At 37.4% G+C, this 19,242-nt stretch overlaps 1 protein-coding gene across 6 annotated transcripts in view; it reads right to left on the bottom strand.

The window, feature by feature from the left end:
- The window catches only part of unc5a (unc-5 netrin receptor A), a 246,368-nt gene that overhangs the window by 131,755 nt on the left and 95,371 nt on the right, over positions 1-19,242 (bottom strand). Inside the window, exon 1 of one of the 6 annotated variants that reach the window (XM_015377471.1) lies at positions 466-508. The exons of the other annotated variants lie outside the window; for them this stretch is intronic. Within the exon in view, the coding sequence (XP_015232957.1) occupies positions 466-493 (28 nt within the window). The 5' untranslated portion in view covers positions 494-508. Of the gene's footprint in view, positions 1-465; positions 509-19,242 lie in introns of those variants that run through there. 6 annotated transcript variants of the gene reach the window in all.

Raw genomic sequence — 19,242 nt, 5'->3', positions numbered from 1 at the left:
AAGGCTAATCATGTTTTGGGTGTACTATTCCTTTAAGCAGCTTCATTGCACTAATATCATCATGCAAGTAAGACTTACCAGACTTGCAAAATGTTTAAAAAATATATATTATGTTCCAACTACTTCAAAGTCACTCATTAAAAAAATAGAAAAAAAGAGAAGAAAGAAAATAGAAATAAAAGTTAATAATTTTGCTTCCCTTTTACTATAAATGACAGGGATTTACAAACTCTCTGTGAAGTTGACTCTACAAATTAAGGACTAAACCACACTAATAGCATTTTTCATCTTAAGAAAAGCAGATTTTTTTTAAGGTCTTCCCTGCTCCATCAACTTGATGTGCCTGGTGTTCCTTTGAGAGCTGGGAAATGACACAAAAAATGCAAAGGACCTAACTGCCTGTGTCTGCAGAAACGGCATAAAAACCCCTCCATCTCAAAGGGTTTCTGACACTAACCATTGTACCATTGTTACTGAGCCCGGTGACACTCATCAGCCACCTCTAACTGCCTGTTCCCTCTCCTCTCCCTCCTTGTGTCACTGTGTAGCATCCTCCTTGCTAGGATCTGGGTAGAAACAAATGGAGGATGACTTGAACTATCTAATTAGTGTGACAGGGCTCACAGGCTTTGCAGCACATGACAGAGAGTTAGAACACAACACAAAGGTATGATGCATAACAAGGCTGGGAGAAGGCATCACCTGTTTAACTCAAGTAACTGGAAAGAAAAGCCAGTGTCAAGTTTCTGCAGGTGATTTACAGGCCATTAGTTCTTAAGAGGCTTCCTATTAGACTAAATTTACAGTCACGCTTAAATTGATCAGACGTGTGTTTAATCCGACATGGTATTTCACAAAAATATGAACAGCTAAAGATAAGTTCATTCTCACTGTTAGATTTACTAGAAAGAATGTGATTAGCTCTATGTTTCAATGTGAAACCATGAAGTGTCATCCTGCAGACACAATATTTGCAGAGTGTGATAAAAGTGGGTATAATGAGATCTCAAGACATTAATGTTATATTTTCCAATATTCAAGCCCCACTATATTTGTCATAGAAGTGAAAAATGTTAATCAAAACTTGTTATATATTGCTATCTACTAAGCCTTGTCTGTTTTTGTTTTTGGAACTCAAACTTTTGATAAATATCAGTCTATTTATTGTAAAATACTTTCAACAGAAAACTGCTTTGTTTAAAGTGAAAATATTTTTCTAACATATGGGGTACCTCAGGGCTATGTAGTGGGCCCACCTCTGATATAGCGGTATATATCCACCCCCTTGGACAGATTACATCCGGATCTACTGTCTTAATCACTGGATTATGAAAAAATAAAACTCAAACAATTCAAGAAGCATCTCCCTGCAGTGGAAGTAGGAAAATAGCAGATGCCTAATCCTTGAGCAGAAAGCAGGGATTCTATGATCAGGCAATAGCTTCAAACTTGGCTGTAAAGCAAACCTTAATGAATCTCAATTTAGTCAACAACTGGTCATTTACTGTGTTTACAATGTTTGCATGATAAGATTATAAAATTTATATTGAGATAAGTAATGAGAACAAAATGGCAGATAGGGCTAAATAGTGTAATGTAAAGATGCAAATCGGAATATTCTGGTAGAATTCAGCCAGTGCAACCAGCCACTCAAAAGCATAAAAATTCTCGCTCAGGTCATCCATTCATCCGTCCATTTTCTAACACGCTTTTTCCCAAGTGGGGTCGCGAGGGGAACAGGTTCGCTCAGGTCAGCTCGCCTCAATTAGAATAACTGATCCTGACCAGTGTCTTAATGCATGCAATCGGATTGTCCATCAGTGGAAACCACGCCTCTCAGCTGGATTACTATTACGGGTGTAATAAAAAAATCGATTCAATTCACTTTATTTCTATAGCGCCAATTCACAACACATGTCATCTCAAGGCACTTTACAGTTCACCAGATCATCCAGTCCGATTGATTCATAGTTTTCTATCTAAGGAAAACCAGTTTATTGCATCGAATGCCACTTATTGACTCGAATGCAATCCCTCACACTAAGCATGCTCGTAGTGACAGTGGAGAGGAAAAACCAGAAAACCAGAACCAGGCTCAGTGTGAGGCGAGCGGCCATCTGCCGAGGCCGACTGGGGTTCAAGAAGACAGAATCAGTGACAGAAGACAGTGTTGATGTTAACTCAGAATACGACTGAATAGATCTTCAATATCCCATATACCATGCACCTTTTTTTCTTCCTTTTGTATTTTCTTCTTTTATGACTATTTGAGCTGACGTAACGAGTAAATTTCTCCACTGAGAGATCAATAAAGTCAATCAATCAATGTAAAAAAAAATATTCATAGACAAACATCCTTATTTTGTCTTACTTTTATATAACCCATAAATCTCCAGCTGTTAGTTAGCAGTGCCCCCCCAACAGCCTATTTTTACTGTAAGCTGATCTGAGCAGATGCAGCAAAGTAACAAGATCCTGTGAGATTTTTTAGAGCTATATTACTATAAAACATGCAATAAATCTTTGTTAATATATGGGGGTATATCCATTTAAATCGTATTGTGATGCGCATTGCATCAACGAATTGTTGCCAATTAACACCAATTATTACAGTTTCATTCCACTCCTGCTGAATAAGATCAGAATATTCCCAACTTTCCAATTTTCCATTTTAAGTCTAATCAGCTCTTTATTACTTATGTACATGTTAAAGAAGATAATGTCTAATATATTATAATAGTCCTTAATGTAGTGAAGTTTGATTTACAACTTTAAACCATTATCTTCTGAAATGGCTTTCAATCGTCTAACAATTCATTTCAAAATTCAGCATTTTGTATGACGATGCGTCTTCTTATGTTACTGAAATATTAAACCCTTATAATCCCGCTCAACCCTTAAGGTCTGAAGACATAAAGACCATTTCTTTTTACAATTGCTTCTACCAATTAAAAACCTTAAATATCCCCTTAACAACTACAAGCTTAAATATGGTTTATTTGTATGCGAAGCTAACCAACCAAACAGGCTTGTTTGGCCTTTTTATGTAGATTTATTGTCACTCAAATATCGAACATTTAATCTAAAGGGGCTGCATTGAAACATCATGTAAAGTTGTCAGGATTCATTGATTTGGTATCATGAATACCTGAATTTAATACTCCCAAATAAAACGGAAGTATTTCATTCACAGCAGAAACAAGATAGCCACTTCAGTTCTTATATCTATGTAGACGATGCAATAATATTTTTTGCATGATTGATGTCCTATAAACACATAGCATCTGTATGCCATGGCATTAAGGAGAATAATGAATGTTATGAGAGAAAAACATGCAGAAAGGATGAAAGAGCATCATCCAAAACAATTGTTTTTACCACAGAGTCATGTGTGCAAAAATGCAAAGCTTTAAATCCAGAGGCTGTGGAGCTGAAAGAGAAATATGGCGGAGAATAATGTAGATAAGTGTGAACCTGTCTAGAAATGAAAGGCAGAGCTGGTTATCTGATATGACTTTCCCTCCAAAGCATAACCAAAGCACATCTCAACTCCACGCGTGTTTAGGGTATCAGTCCTAGGCAGCACAAGCATGAAGAGTCGGAAACTCATTTCAACCTGAACAGCTTTTTGATTATTTTCTAGTTTTTTTTTGTTTTTTTTTTCATTCTCGCTCAAGCTTCTTCCAGTCCTCTTAACATAAAAACCAAAAGCAAAGACAAACTGGTAGCTCCGGCTCAGCAAAGCATGAATACAAATCAGTTCGGCAGAAGGCCCTGCTTTCAATGAACGACTCCTACCTCTCAGATTAAAACACCTTACAAAAATGAAAGCATTTCCTCAGCCAATTAAAGGAGGATCGATTTGATTTTAAATACCAACTTTGGTGACTAAAATGAAGCTGTGAGAGCCCTGCTGGAGCCACATGTCACAGTCACACCAGCTAAGGCTAGAGCAAACCCAGATGAACTACAGTCTAAACCAGACAGCTTAACCTTCTCATTTTAATGAATGTTGTCCTTAATAAGAATGACTCATGTTATTTGGCCTTTATCTGTGCTTTTGGTAATCACTCTTATAATCTGTACATGACTCCATAGACAGTCGCGTGTATTAAGAATGATGCCGATCAACTTACAGGACATGCAGCATCGGCTCTGCCCACAGACATCTGCATAATAGTAATAATGATGGAGGCTGATGTGCGGTCACTGAAGATGTCAACAAGGAGAAAGTCACAGAAACTCCACAAACGGGAAAGAAATGGTGACTTGCATACAAAAGCTCAGCAGTAGATCTAATCCCCATAACTGTTTACTTGTTTTTTTGTCCAACTGAGTCTAATTTCCTCTGCATTAGCAGCAGTGAAGCCGGTACAAAGCAGAGATAAAGAGAAGGTAACTCAGATGAGCTCTGCGCTTGCTCTGCTTTAACCCTGCAGATCAGACGTGATGTAATGGGATTTAAGCTACTTCAGGCCTAGACTGCTGATGCCTACGCAATTTAATTTCCTACAGCCTGTGACACACAACGATTTGTCTTAATAAAAAACGTATTATTTTAACTCGTCAATACGCCTTTAACACATTAGGACTTGCAACACTTTCCTACAAATGGGAGCTGCTGAACCTGAAGACTGCCACGTGTCTCAACGGCGGAGATGATGCTGTTTTTAAAACCTACAAAATCAAATACATTAAAATACAGAAAAAAACTTGCTGACTTAAATTGATTAATGATACAATTTTATATATTTTTACCAATTTCTGATGGGTTTTTCACTCCAAAAAATGAACCATGCTGCCCATTTTGATATAAATGAATTAATTTATTAAGCATAACTTAAAGTGTTTTACAGAAACATTAAATTCTGAGATCCATTCCATTTTTATCAATTTTTTTCCCAATTTCTGCTTCAATCCATCTAAAATGTTCTGTTTCATCTAGTCTGTTTGTGTGCCTTTCCCTAAATACTTTAGTTTGCACAGATTTGATCATCTGCATGACCAAAAATACAAGCTGATTCACCCAGCATGCCAAAAGGTGCATTAAAAGAAGCTCCTGCCACCAACCATCCTGCTGCAGATTTAGTGTACATCTTCAGATAACCTCAATTACTAGAATGTTATACAAAGACAGGTTTATTTTTTAGTTTCTAATGTTACATTTGATGTAACTAACCAAATATAATACCCATATTTACAAAACAGATCCATGAAACTTAGAAAATGTTTTTAACACTATATTATATCAGAAAGATGTTATTGATTATTTCAATGACAAAATCAGATTCAATAATCCTTCCTCTGCATGCTCTCCCCACCACTCCTCCTCTGGAGACATAGATCTGCGTTAGATGATGCAGAAGTGACAGTTTAAGTGCAAATCATGTTCATCGGCAAACCAATTTTAAAACTGATTTCTCCTTAAACAGTAAAACTAACCACTTGTGATGCAAATACTGCACACATGATTACAGGCATGCTGTTCTCCTATGCATTCATTGGAACCCTGATAGGGAAGTTCTGATTGCTTTGCATTATAAAAAATGTACGTACAGGCATATGTAGAGTTACCACTCTACTCTGCTGCACTGCTTTTGTGACCCTTGGCTTTGTTTTGCCAGCTGGCTTCACACATATTTATGTGACATTTTGAAATGCAGGTATGATGTTGATGTTGCAAAAAGTGACGTGAGTTGCTTTAATTATTTATGGGTTCATTAATTTTTCACCATGAAATGCCTCTAGCAGTGTTTTTAAATAGAAGCCTGGTGTCTATCAAAGTAAAATTATTTGGGATTGTGAGTCTTGTGCTCATTTTGAGCTGGGTTGGGACGTATTATCAAAATTTCATAGGTTTAGAAAGGAGAACATTTAGTGCTAAAAAGTTGCCCCCCCCAAAAAAAAAATAAATTACATATATTAGGTCGGTATTTGTTGTTGTTTTCTTGCATCATTACTGGTTCATACGTGCAAAAGTTGGCTGATAAGTTAAATAAGACATGCCTCGAGGTCAAAAAGCGCTCATAAATTACCGCTTCTTCCATTTGCGATCTATTCTTAATATTTTCTTTCATTTCTTAACATATTTTTCTATTTTTTTTTTTTGTTTAAAACAAGACGTTTGAAACATTTATCAATGTTTCATTTTTATAACATAAATTGAGTGGCAGCCTCGTGGTTAGGGCATAGAGCTTGGAATCCTGAGGTGAGTTTGAAACCCATTCCCAAGACCTTTAACCCCCGATTGCTCCACAGGCGCCCCAAGATGGCAGCCCCTCATTTAATCCAAGGGGATGGGTTAAATGCAGAGGGTAAATTTCTCTAATGTGAGATCAATTAAGTTAAATTATTATTACTATTATTATTTAAAAAAAAAAAAAGCTACATATTTTCTAAAAATTAACCCAAAAACATCAGCAGCATATCGAGGATCGGTTAGACTGATGACAAAATAATTGCCTTTTGCCTAAAATACCCTCTATCGGTCGCTCTCTCATAGAAAGTGAACTTATTTGGTCTAGTCAGTTACAGACTCTGCAGGAACAGAGAGGTTTGTATTATTTCTTAGAGCTAAAAACAACAAAATAACATCTTTCTCTTCTTAGAAGTGCTTCAAGAGTTCTTCCAGTTTTTTTTTTAGCACATATTCTGGGGAGACCTTATTTTGTTTCCTTGTATGACTTCCAAGAAATATGAAGTGGGTGTCCTGCAGAGGAAGGAGGCCCCCACAAAGAGTTCTGCACTTTTCTTTTTGCAAAATATGAAATGTTTTTTTTAGAGCTGTAAAAGGCTAAGCACATTATCAGCTTCATGAGATTTTAGTCTTTGAGGGGGGTTTTTGTCTACAAACTGAAATTTATCTCATTATCAAAACCTACAAAGTAAAACCTGCGTATGAGCAACAGCTTTGTAAAAGGGTAAGGCAGGTAAGCAAAGATTGTAGTTCTAGCTTCCAATAATGCTTGAAATAACCAAGTGATGATATTTAAAGCTCAGTCTTTATTTGTGTAGAAAACTGAAATGACATTTGAAAATGTAATCTTGCTGAAGTTGTGCTCTGGCTGTTTTTCAACACCAAAATCCAAAAATGATTTGCTGTGCAGTGAGCTAAAAAAAGGCAAGATGTAATAACCTTTTTTCTTCTCTTGTTTAATTTGCAAAGCAGGAATAAACACAGAAGTATAACAGGGTGAAGGAGGAGGAAGAGGGTTTGCCTTTCTCTGCAGTCAGTGGAGTGACCGTTTTATCCCTGTCAGTCCAGAACAACTGAAAACTGTTGCATTGTGTTTTAGTCACGGTCAGCACGACAAAGCTGTCGTCATCGTTACACAAAGGTTGAGTCAGCTGGTATAGAAGGAGAGTAAATCCATGATCACAGCAGCTTTTTTTTCTCTTCTCAATCAAAATTATAAACAAAAATAAATAAAGCAAACCGTCATTTTTGGGGTCATCTTCTTGATATAGTGCTTTTTAATCTGTCATCTTTGCATGGTGATAAAAAAAAAAAAAAAAAGGAGAAACCTAATGCACAAGGTTGGTCAGCAAAACCTCACCAACCCCAGGAACAGCGAGGTCTGCTCCAGTTCTTTCCTCCTTCTCTGCTTTATCCAAATCCATAAAAAGCCTTGATGGCCACGCTCTACATTACAGAGACAGAAATTGCCTCCACATCCAACCCAATAATGTGCATGAACAATAGCAAAGCATTAGGTGACTGGCAATAAATATTTGAAAAGAGGCACTTTGCTCCTGGAAAATATACCAATAGATTTCAACCTATGAAGATAGTGGACTAATCTTATCAGGGCTGTAGAGCGGCGCATATAAAACTGAAAAATGGTCAAAGTGCTGCAATTGCAAGACGAATCATTATCAAAATTAATAAAAGGCCCTTTTTTATAAATCAAGTCGTCATGTCAGCTTGTTCTTTCTAGGTAGAAGTGCAAAAAATCGGGTCCTAAAGACTAACTGCAATTAGGGCCTTTCTTGTTTGACTGTAAAACTACCTGGAAAATGGAAGTCTTAAACTATAGGCTCACTCTGAGAGCATTTGAATGTCATTTGGATAATGGATCCGTATTCAGGTCTTTTTTTGAGTTGCTGCTTTGAAATGCAAGGCAGGTGTCTTGATAAAAAGGCCACGTTTGAAGGAACCATCCTGTCAATTTGGTTTTAATGACAATTCAGCTTCTAAGAAGGGGAAATGTTAGTCACACTAAATCTACCACGACAGGCCTGATTTCACTTGAACATTTTCCTGCTTTAAATGACGAGCCAATTCGTCCAAGACGGCAGGATGTGGTTTAACTCACAGGTAAACGTGAGCTGAGCACAGGTGGTCATTTTCAAAAGAACAGGAATAAAGACAGGCTCTGAATCACGGAGGAATTAGAGAATACGTATTAATGCTGCGGCAGGTTCTGAATCAAAATGCACACTTGAAAGTGAATTTAAGATTTTTTTTTTTATTCGAAATGTAAATGTCTTCCCTCTCCTGCTCCCTAAATTAAATAACAAAGATGTTTCTCAGCCTTCGCAGGTGAAAGAATCAATTAGGGGGAATCTAATAGCTAAGCTCTCTCAAGTAATAACTTCATTTCACTGTTGCCCCTGTGAGACACAAACAAATTTCAAATGAGACAATGAAAACAATCAACAAATCAAGCTAGAAAAACAAGCGACCAAAGCAAATAAGAGCTGGAGGGAAAAAAAACAAAAAACGCTACTTTATAAAGGTTAAAAACAGTAAGAGGTGAAACGAAGACAAGTAGAGCCTTTACCTCAGAGCAGCAGTGCTGCTGTCAGTCTGCAGCAAGTGCAAATTATCTCATACAGAGTGAAGGGAATGATTTGAATGTTCTCACCAAGAAGACAGAAGGATTGTGTAATGAGTATATACTGAATATCCGCATACATTGTGTCGCTACGAGGCTATTTAGACCTTTAAAACAAGGAAATAGTCCATGCTGCTAATTATTTATCAAACTCTGTATCCTCATTAAAAATCCTCTACAAGCTAAACAAAACTTTATCATAACGCAGAAGAAACTGCAGCAAAATAACAGCAAAGCACCACAGAAATATTATTTCAGACAGAATTATGTTGAACAGATAACACTGTCATGTTATTTTGGTAATTTCTAAGATCTTCTGTAACAAAAAGAGACAATTGTCAAAGCATTGCAGAATATAAAAGCTTGAGGCACGGCTCACATCTTTGCAATCAGGACTTTTTTTTTCTCCTTCCTTCTAAATCTCATGAAGAAAAATGAACAGTGGCAGCGCATGAAATTCTGTAATTAAAGCCAGATTAGTAATAATGCTCTGATTGTAGTCATGTCTGCTCTGCATATATTTAGTTACCAGGTGGTGATTATGATTTACTGATTATGAGGAATTATTAAACAAAAAAAGAAGAAAAAAAAAACATTTCAAAGGAATAAATAATCTAAATATATTTTAAATAATCTTTTCTTGTAGCAACTTTTTTTTTTACATGAAGTTTTTTTTTTCTCTCCCGTAGCATTTCAGTGAGACTTTTCCATCTGTTAAGCTACAGATCTGTAGAGTGAATTTCAACAACAAATGTACCATGAGAGCTGGTAATAAATGACACAACCTGCCTGAATCAATGAGTTGAGGAAACTGCTTCTGTTCAGCAGTTATAAATGGTTGTCACTGTGTAAAACACAGCCTTTCTTCCAGGCGGTGAAGGATCGGAGCCGCATGTCCAGTGGCAATCCCGACAACCCCTTCCCGTATTCCTTCAACGGGAAAGACAGATTGCATTTTTCCCCATCACCTCTACCAGGGGCCGGGGCCCATCACATCTGGGAGGCAAGCGCAGTTTAGTGTTCTCCCTGTCACCTACAGGTCTATTGATGTGCAGTGGCTGGAAGAAAGTCATAGAAACTCCTATTTGCAGTTCTCTACAAGCCAAGAAGAGGAAAGGTGTCTGGTTCGGTGATAGCGGAATAAAAAAGCATGTGTAGCAAAAAGGAAAAAACAGAAAAAAAAAAATAAATTGAAGCATAGTAGTGGCAGCATCATGCATTAGGGAAGAATACAGGGCAATGCTGGAAGAGAAACTCTTAGGGGCTGCAGAAGACTAGAGAATGTGACGGAGGGTCAACAACTATAGAGGTACAGAACTACAGTGGAGAGGTTTAGATCATTCCTCTGCAAACCTGCACATTTGACTATAGATGTATTCCTCTTCCAACACACCTAAAGTCTAAATTACCCCCAATGCACGTCAGCATGTTTTGCAAAATCCCGGTCATTAAGCACTCATTTGATTCAGGTGTGTTGGAGCAGGGATGCATTCAAATGCTGCAGAACGGTGGCATGCGAGGACGGGAGTTTTAAACCTTTGGATTAGATCAATGTACATGTGCAGTATGTGTTTAAATGGCCTAGTCAAGGTCAAGACCTTAATTAGAAAGGGGAATCTGCTGCAAGGGTAAAAAAAAATAAAAAATCTCCAAATGTGTTCTGATCCAAGTTGGACTGAGTTGGAGTTATTTTGAAAGGAGGAATGGGTTAACCCTAACTCTAACTGGTAAATATTTTAAAATTTAATATTGATCATATTATAAAATATAAGTATAACTTAAAAAAGCAGTATACAGCCACATTCAACCATACACTGAAACACAGATCTGGAGGCATCTTGAGATTAAGAGCCTTGACTGATGGGGGGAGGATTGGAATCTACTAGCAACCTTCAGATTGCATCCCTCTTTTCCTTTAAAAATATATATTTTTTTTAAAGAATACGTTAAAGTTTCTAGTTGTAATATGAGAAAAGGTTGAAACACTGAAAGGATGTGAATACATTTGCAGGGAAACCATGCAGCATCTTGGACGGTGCTTGCAACATTTTAATCCCCCATCCTCTGACTAAATCAACATAAGAGTATTTAATTGACTCGAGAAAAGCTGCTGATGGCAAGAAAAGTTGACTCTCAGAAAGCGGCGTAATTTAAGACTTGATTACATCTGAGAAGCTAATTCTAGGATTTAAGATTCAGTGAGACTTGATAAAACCATTTTTTATAAATGCATTCGGAGATGTTAACAATCTAGCCTAAGCATTGCAAATTGCAGGCTGCTTTTGTTTGAGCCCCATTGATGATTAAAGTAAAAGAATTCAATGGTGATTAGGGTAAGTGCATGAAAACAAACAAAAGGTCACGATAAATACATGCGCTGGCAATCTAAACTCATCAAATAATCAGCTGGAATAAAAGAAATTAAAAAAAAAAAGAAAAAGCAAACAAGAAAATCACACCTTTGCTGCTATTTAAATACAGGCTACTGGATAAGTCAACAAGATGGGAGCCGTGGGGAGAATCTACCTACCCTGTTGAGAAAGATGACGGAGACGCCCTTTTCAAAGTTTGAGCCCATGAACCCATGAAAGGTCTGTTCATGCCCCTGCCGGCATGAATAATCACCCCCCCAGCTCCCCTGTAATGTGCTGCGGATGATGTATTGGGCTACATTTATTACTCCTTCGCTTCCACCTGGCTGGGAGCAGCAAGTCCTCCATTAATAAACTTAAAAATAAAAAAAAATGGCAGTGCATAAAGATTTCTGCACAACCCACTGTGACTGCAGGCTTAGATCTACTATTAAAACCATGTGACCTAATTGGAAGAAAATTAAGAGTCATTTTCACCGAAACAAAGTGTGATCCACAGTTCTCCGTGTTTCCGTTTACCACAGCTGCTGGTTAGACACTAAAGGTCCAGCTTTGGTTAGTTAGCACTTACACATTGCTCCTAACATTTAAAGATTAGCTGTGCAGGATAACACATTCTTATTTAAATGTTAATATGGGATTAATACAGCTAGCAGTGGTATTACAGGATTAAGGCACCAGCATATGTCATCCTTTAGCTCCAAACTGAGAGCATGAATCTGCCTGACAAATACATCACACACAAAACAAAGCCTGGACTTTCTGACCTCTAAGTGACAAGGTCAGAAAAAGTGGACTTAAAGAGACAAGATTTAATGGCTAAAATAAGGAGTTTAATGACAATGAGCTGAATAACACAGAAAGAAAAAGAAAATGTGTTGCCTTAGCTGCACCGAGGCTTGATAATTAATGTTAGGGCTTCTCAGCAAAGGATACAAAACCAGACAAAACGATGGAAACTGTTAAGGTTAATTTTCATACAAAAATTGTTAAAGCTTGTCCTTAAATCTTAAATCAGTGGGTGGGTTTATTTTCCAAAGGTGGCCACGTAAATAACCGTGTCAGACTACTGATTGGACCAAAATACACAATTTCAGAGTAAATTCTAAATAAGTTTTTTAAATATCGGTGGGTAGAAACTGAAATAATAAACCATGAACCATTAGATATTCTATTTTCGAAACATAAATGGGAATATTTACAGTGGCTCTCAAAATGTTTTTTTCAGGTATAATGTGAAATGTTTCTGTTCCAAAAGGAGAAATAACCTGTTTGTATAAAGTGCCTGGTTAAAGCTCCTTTTGATTATCTTCAGCAAACAATCTTCTTGGGCTCATATTTACATCATTATATTTAATTTTTCTGACATAGAAAAAGAAATCCGTTGTCTTAGTTATAATATCCAGACATTTCCTCATTTGCAGAGGAGTTAAAAATATCGTTTAGTTTGAACGCTGTTAGATTTTGTGTTTCTGTTATTTGTGTTTAGTTTTTATTTTTTGATAACTTTGTAACACTTGCCCAGAGATAACAAAAGGAAAAACTATTTTGTCCACTTTAAACATTATATTTATCAGTTTCTTTTTATTTAAATGCTCTTTCTTTGTTTAACAAACCAACTTGCACCCATTCTAAGCCTGTTAATACTGCCCGACAAAGCCAAATATGTACCAAAATCTGCAGATGAAAACCCTCAAATTCAATGCCCCTTTCCAAATAAAAACTAGCATTCACATTTGCATGCAGAAATCACATCTCAGATATGTGTGATTTCAGAATTTCCACTCAGAGACACCTAATGGGCCAGATGTGGCCACATAAGCCTTCAAATGCCCAGGTCTGTTGTTAACTCGGAAAATGTTCCTGGCTCCCTCGCCTTCTTTAATTCATCCTTTAAGCTGCAAGTACTGCAAATGGAGGCTGATAAAGGTCACCATTGTTAGGTGTGTGTATACAAGCAGGAATAGCCTTTGTTATTGCACCAAATACTCGGATGCTGAAATCCATAACAGATGAAAAAAAACACCATTACATCTAGATAGCGAACATGGAGTTGTGGTTTTTCTACATCTGTTTGCATGTGTCTACGAATGCACACATGTTAGAAAGGTCTCAATAGTGAATCTATTTAAACTCACCCTCCACAGAGAAATTACTTATTTGTCCAATTTATTACAGGCTGTTTCATTCTATGGAGAGAGGCCTCGAGAATTCACAGGCCTCTTGATTGAAATCATTGCCGCTGGGAGAACGGAGCCAACACCCTCAGAGGAGCTGCTATTCCGAAAGTGAGTGAATCATTGATTTCCAGCAGGAAATCATCAAGACAAATGTATGGTAAATGAGAGAGCCGAGATGGCAAATGGTCCAGTTCAGCGGGATATTCAGTTATCGCTGTATTTTGCTTGAGATGGGCCACCGGTGTCCAGCTATTCACAAGCTTGTGGTTAAGTGAGGTCTGGTAACTCACAGAGGATGTTTGCTCTCGTTCGTAGTGCAGGTGAAAACAAAAAGTCCCTCTGAAGCGAGCTATGTTTTTATAAAAGGAGATTAAAATGGATTGTTATCCTGCAAAACATATTGAAACAAAACAAAAACGGCAAAAGATCTTGAACAAATAGAAATCTTCAGGCACATTCTATGCCAAAGGGCTGCTCTAATGCAGCGCTATGTAGTTTAAGGAGATATTCTTTTTAAATCCCTGCAAGAAATGTATGACAATTAAAATTAAAATAACCAACAAAGGAGGAAAAAAGTTAAATAAAGTATATGTAGTTATTCCGATATTCCGCGATTCTCAATTGAGAAAGCTTCCTGGATTGGAAGCGAAACGTCTTAAAACCCTGGAAACCAAGTCCAGTGGATTGTTTTTAAACTTTTACGGTATGACTATGACCTGGATGACTGAGAACCTAGCCTGTATGTATTTTTTTGTATGTCATCGAGAGTATTTAAATGATTTTCAATCAGGAAAAAAATGTGCGATTAAAATGCGATTAATCGCGAGTTAACTTAGGCATTGATGCGATTAATCGCGATTAAAAAATGTAATCGATTGACAGCACTAATATATATATATATAATTGGAAGCGAAACGTCTTAAAACCCTGGAAACCAAGTCCAGTGGATTGTTTTTAAACTTTTACGGAATGACTATGACCTGGATGACTGAGAATCTTCATCAGCATAGCTGTAGTTATATTAAAAAGGTTATTTGCTTTTCATTCTGTAGCAGGAACGTCGTCTTCACTTCTAAGAATGTCATAAAAAGCCTTCAAAGATCAGCTACACAAATAAAACAGCTGTGGTTTTTATGGATTGATGAAAAAAACAAAACAAACAAGGCATCCCAATCCTTTATTCACTTCAGAACAAATCAAGATTTTCTAAATTGAGGGCATTATTTGATTTTAATGAAAATTGACGAGTTTTGAAAAAAAAACAAGAGAAAAAGTGAAAACTCAAAGAATGCAAAGTGAGAGAAGCAGCATTCTTCAGAATGAGGTGTTTGGCTGTAGTGCCGTGACAGACGGAGATAGGAGGGGAAAAAAACAACACAAAAAAACTCTTTGTTCTCGGAGCCGATGTCCTTGGTATGGAAATGCTTCTGCGTTGACCAGCAAAGGGAAAGAAATAGAAAGAAAGCTGGTTAGTTGGTCAATTATCTGCTCTGGAAACCAGCCTGCAGTCGGCAAAACCAACATGCTGATTATTGTGATCTGTTATTCTAAAATAATTTTACCTTAATAGAGCTCATCTATGTCTACTTTTAAGGCTGGGCCTGAAACTTTCCTTTTTAATAAAGCTTATAGTTGGACTTGATCATGTTATCCTGAGCTAGCTCTAATATATACTGCTATAAGTTTAGACTGCTGGAAGACATAGGGACGCCTTTAGATAATTCTGCTTCAGTCTATTTCTATTCTCCAAACCCTAACTTTATGTTCTGTCTGCTTTTTTGCATCATAGTCCCTTGTTTATTGATGTTGGAGATTGGCCTATTTTCTGAGCTTAGTCCTGTTTCTCTCCTAGACTCTCTCCTCTTATTGTGACTACATTTATGTGCTCTCTTTAAAATTGGCTTAGAGCTTGTCTGCTTAACAGTTTTTTTTTCTTCCTAGTCACATTTGGAGATAATATAGAATAGAAATATATAAAATATTGATGGATCAGTCTGCTTCTCTCTTTTTGAACTCCAGACGGCCTTGGCAGAAGGCCATTCAAACTGAACCTGGCTCTGCTGGAGGTTTCTTCCTGTTGTTCCTTTCCACTGTCGCTGTATGTTTGCTCATTGGGAGGGACTGCTGTAGTGTCAACAGAACAATGCAGACGACACTGGATTCTACAATGTGACACTACAACGGCAATAACTTGTGCAATACATAATGTGCAATTACTATTTAATACTCAGTGAAATAACCTATTTCTTTATATTTGGTACCCAGTAAAATAGCTCTATCTATCTATCTCTCTCTCTCTCTCTCTATATATATATATATATATATAATTATCCATGTAAATGCTCTCTGCAATAACCCACTGTATATACTGTATTTACTGTTTTTACTCCATGCACCTTTTCTTCCTTTTGGCACCTTCTTCTTCTTTTTGACTATTTGAGCTGATGTAAGGAGTAAATTTCTCCTCTGTGAGATCAATAAAGTCAATCAATCAGTCAGCTGGTTTCCTCTAATAGAAAACTTTGAACCAATCTGACTGTATAATCTGGTTGAATTGTCCCTGTAAATTGCCTTGAGATGAGATGTGTTGTGAATTGGTGCTGTAGAAATAAACTGAATTGAATTGGATGGAAGCCCCTTTAGTTTCACATGGTGATTGTCTAAACAAAAAAAAAACTAAACTAAACTAAACCTTGCAAGGTGGGTAGATGGCAGTGGAGGGGCTCTATTTTAAGTCTGCTGATGGGCAGCAACATGTGTGGGAGGGGCAGTACCTGCTACCAAAGGCCTCAAACAGCCACAAAAAGCTCAATCCGATCCTTTCTCTGGGATCCCTTCAAAATATATAAAGTAAGTGATTTTTTTTGATAGGTTTAGAGCTTTTTGAAACCTTTGCAGACCTTGATAATTGGTCAATGTCTTGATGTGTGAGTAAAAACCTGAGTGCCTTTGTGACTTAATTTTCCCAGCAGCTTAATCAAAAGCGATAAGCAAGAGAGACCAGGCTCTGCAGCTCACAAGCTGCTCCCTGTGGCCGTCAAGAATTCATTGCCAGATTGTCAAGCAGGAGGAAGATGACCAAAGTGTATTTAAAGGATTTCCGCAGTCCTTAATGGTATTTATTACTTCTCAGCTGCTGCAAGGAGAGCCCACATGTAATTGAAGCAGTGGATCTTTTGGTTTGAAGACTACCGGTCGAGATGGATTCCTTTTTTCTGCTGCTAAGATTGACCGTGAGTGAATCCTTGTGACTTAGAGAAGGGACATTATTTAACAAGGACCCTAAGTGACATTAAGGAGCATTAGGTTCCGGGATTGTTAAGGCACTTGTCACACCCCAGAGGCATCCATCTGCGCAACGCTGGTTTCAATCAATAGATAAGTAATCGACTGCAATGGGAGGCAGCGAGCAGTATTACTCACACAGACTGGGTCCTGAAACAGCCTCACCGCCCAGAGAGCGGAGATGCACAGAGCACACGGGGAACTTATCTTGCAGCTGAGCGCAGAGGTATCGACAGGCCAGAACTAAGAGCATCTTAGTATCGGTGCGATCACTCAGAGCGACTGTGCTTTCATGTTACAATCTTTCATTGCCTGAAAAGTCAATGCTGCAGATAACACGGGAACCAACATGCCTTTAGATAAATGTCCTATTTGATATAAACCATAATGCTGTCATCGTTTAAAACCTATAAAAAAAAGCCAAACAAGTGACCAAAGCATAAAGGGGAAAGTAGCGCAGCGGCATCGCCTCGCTGACATTTAATTTTTCTATTAAGAGCTGTGAATTGTTGCACATGAAATGATGGGATTGCTGGCGGGTGGGAGAAAAAAGCAGATGTGTGGGAAGCACGTCAGCAAAGGTGAGAAAAAAAACTGGAATCAATGAACTCGGAAAGGTTGTGGGAAACAGCAGCAGAGAAATGGTCAGTGTTCAACAATGATTGACGTCAGCTTCTGAAGCTGAGGTGCCTGCTCGACTTTCTCATCAAGCATGACATTTATAGACATGTTCGGGTAAGACGTCGGAGATTATTCTTGTAAGGAAACTGAAAGTAGGACAAAAGTAATTCCTTTTTCCACATTTGGCTCACCTATAAAAAAAAAAAAAAAAAAAGGTCATTATGTTAGCGTGCTGTGAAATCCTAACAAAGGCAATTACACCTGCTTTATAACTGTTCTACACCAAAAAAAAAAACAATTCATATTCACTAATGGTCCATACAGGAGCTACAAATGATTTGTCAATGTTTACTTTAGCCATAGCGTACAGGAAGAGCCAACAAGCTCCTTGGCATACTAAAGCTTATTAAGAACAATGACTGTCGTGTCAGAGAAAAAGATAATTAGTTCTTCAAAAGAGAGCCTCCTCTGCTCCACTTTCCCTGTACAATAATACCATGTATGTAAAAGGAAAGGAAAAAAAGTGACGGAACAAAGAAGACTCAGAACTGTGATCCTGGATTTTTTTTTTAGCTTAATATGACTAATTATTTCATAACTGATTAGCGTCAAAACGAGTCTATTCAAATAGTTCACCAGCTGATTTACGCAGAACATTTAATCAGCCTAAAAATCCGCGGTAGTGGTATGTCTGGAGGATAAATCAGGGCATTGGTAGCAACAGCAACTGTGGTGCAAGAATAAATCTAAATTAGATGGAGAAAATGCTTGATATGCCCACAAGTGTCCAATGTAGCAAGCAGCAGTGATGCCTCGGGGCTCAGAGGCCTTTAGAGCAACACCAACCACTGGAAAAACAGAATATCATTGAGCGCAAATAGTCTCAACTTGGAGAAAAAAAAGGAATGAAAAAAACAAAAAAACACTGACATGAATTTAACAACAAAACAAGCATATCAGGGGTTTCCAAGGGAAAGGCAAAGGTTGGCTAATGCGCTTTGCTGCATAAGAATACAATAAGTCTTCACATGATCTGCATACTAACCTTCCCAACAGACGTAATTACTGCAGGCTGGAGCGGAGAGCTGACTCTCTGCAGCTTTAGGAAAAATGGAAATAGCATTCTGATGCCATTTCATGATGCTAACGTGAGCTTGGTGTACATGCAAAGTATTACCTGAAGCTCCAAAGTCATTTTATCATCCTGAGTTTTTCTTAAAAAAAACCAAAGTACATTTATATATTTTTTTAGGGGGCTCGTTTAACTAGAAAAATAGTGAGTTAGACAACAAACGTTGGATCAGCATGCAGAAATCTACACATTAAACCTGAACATGATGCTTTATATTGTGGAAGTCCGCTGGGATTTTCTATGGTTTGATGGACGTGTTACATTTGAGAGCTGCACACCTGTTTCCTTTTAGCATGACTTTTATTTGCATGAGAAACTCAAATTCGATTAAATGTTTTGGTAAGTTTGTAAAATTAAAGAGATTATTTTATTTTCTAGAAAAAGTAGAACCATTTGACAGACTAAAAAAAATAAAATAACAGGATTAACATGATAAATAGGTTGGTTTTTTTTTGTCAGGCATGGTCTATTATTTGGTAAAAAGATGCTAGCAGCTGAACGGGACATCTACTGTATGATGCCCCTGTCTAGAAGTGGAGACTATCCATAGTCCACACCTTTACCTTGGATGTATTCAGTACAAAGACAATGCAAAGTGCTTTACATGATTAAAATAGAGGAAAATAAAACAGAACCAAAGCAAGTAGGAAAAAATAAAAATGCAGAAACAAAAAAGAACATTAAAAACAGTTGGACTAAAGAAAATAAGATATTGAACTAATGATGTTTCAGTTCAACAATCCTAAACAAATGTGTTTTTAGTCTTGATTTAAAGGAACTCAGGCTTTCCGCACTTTTACAGCTTTCTGGAAGTT

The sequence above is a fragment of the Cyprinodon variegatus genome, unplaced genomic scaffold (genome assembly GCF_000732505.1).
Source record: "Cyprinodon variegatus isolate N-32 unplaced genomic scaffold, C_variegatus-1.0 Scaffold8, whole genome shotgun sequence".
Taxonomy (NCBI): Eukaryota; Metazoa; Chordata; class Actinopteri; order Cyprinodontiformes; family Cyprinodontidae; genus Cyprinodon; species Cyprinodon variegatus.
This window is presented reverse-complemented; position numbering and strand designations above follow the sequence as displayed.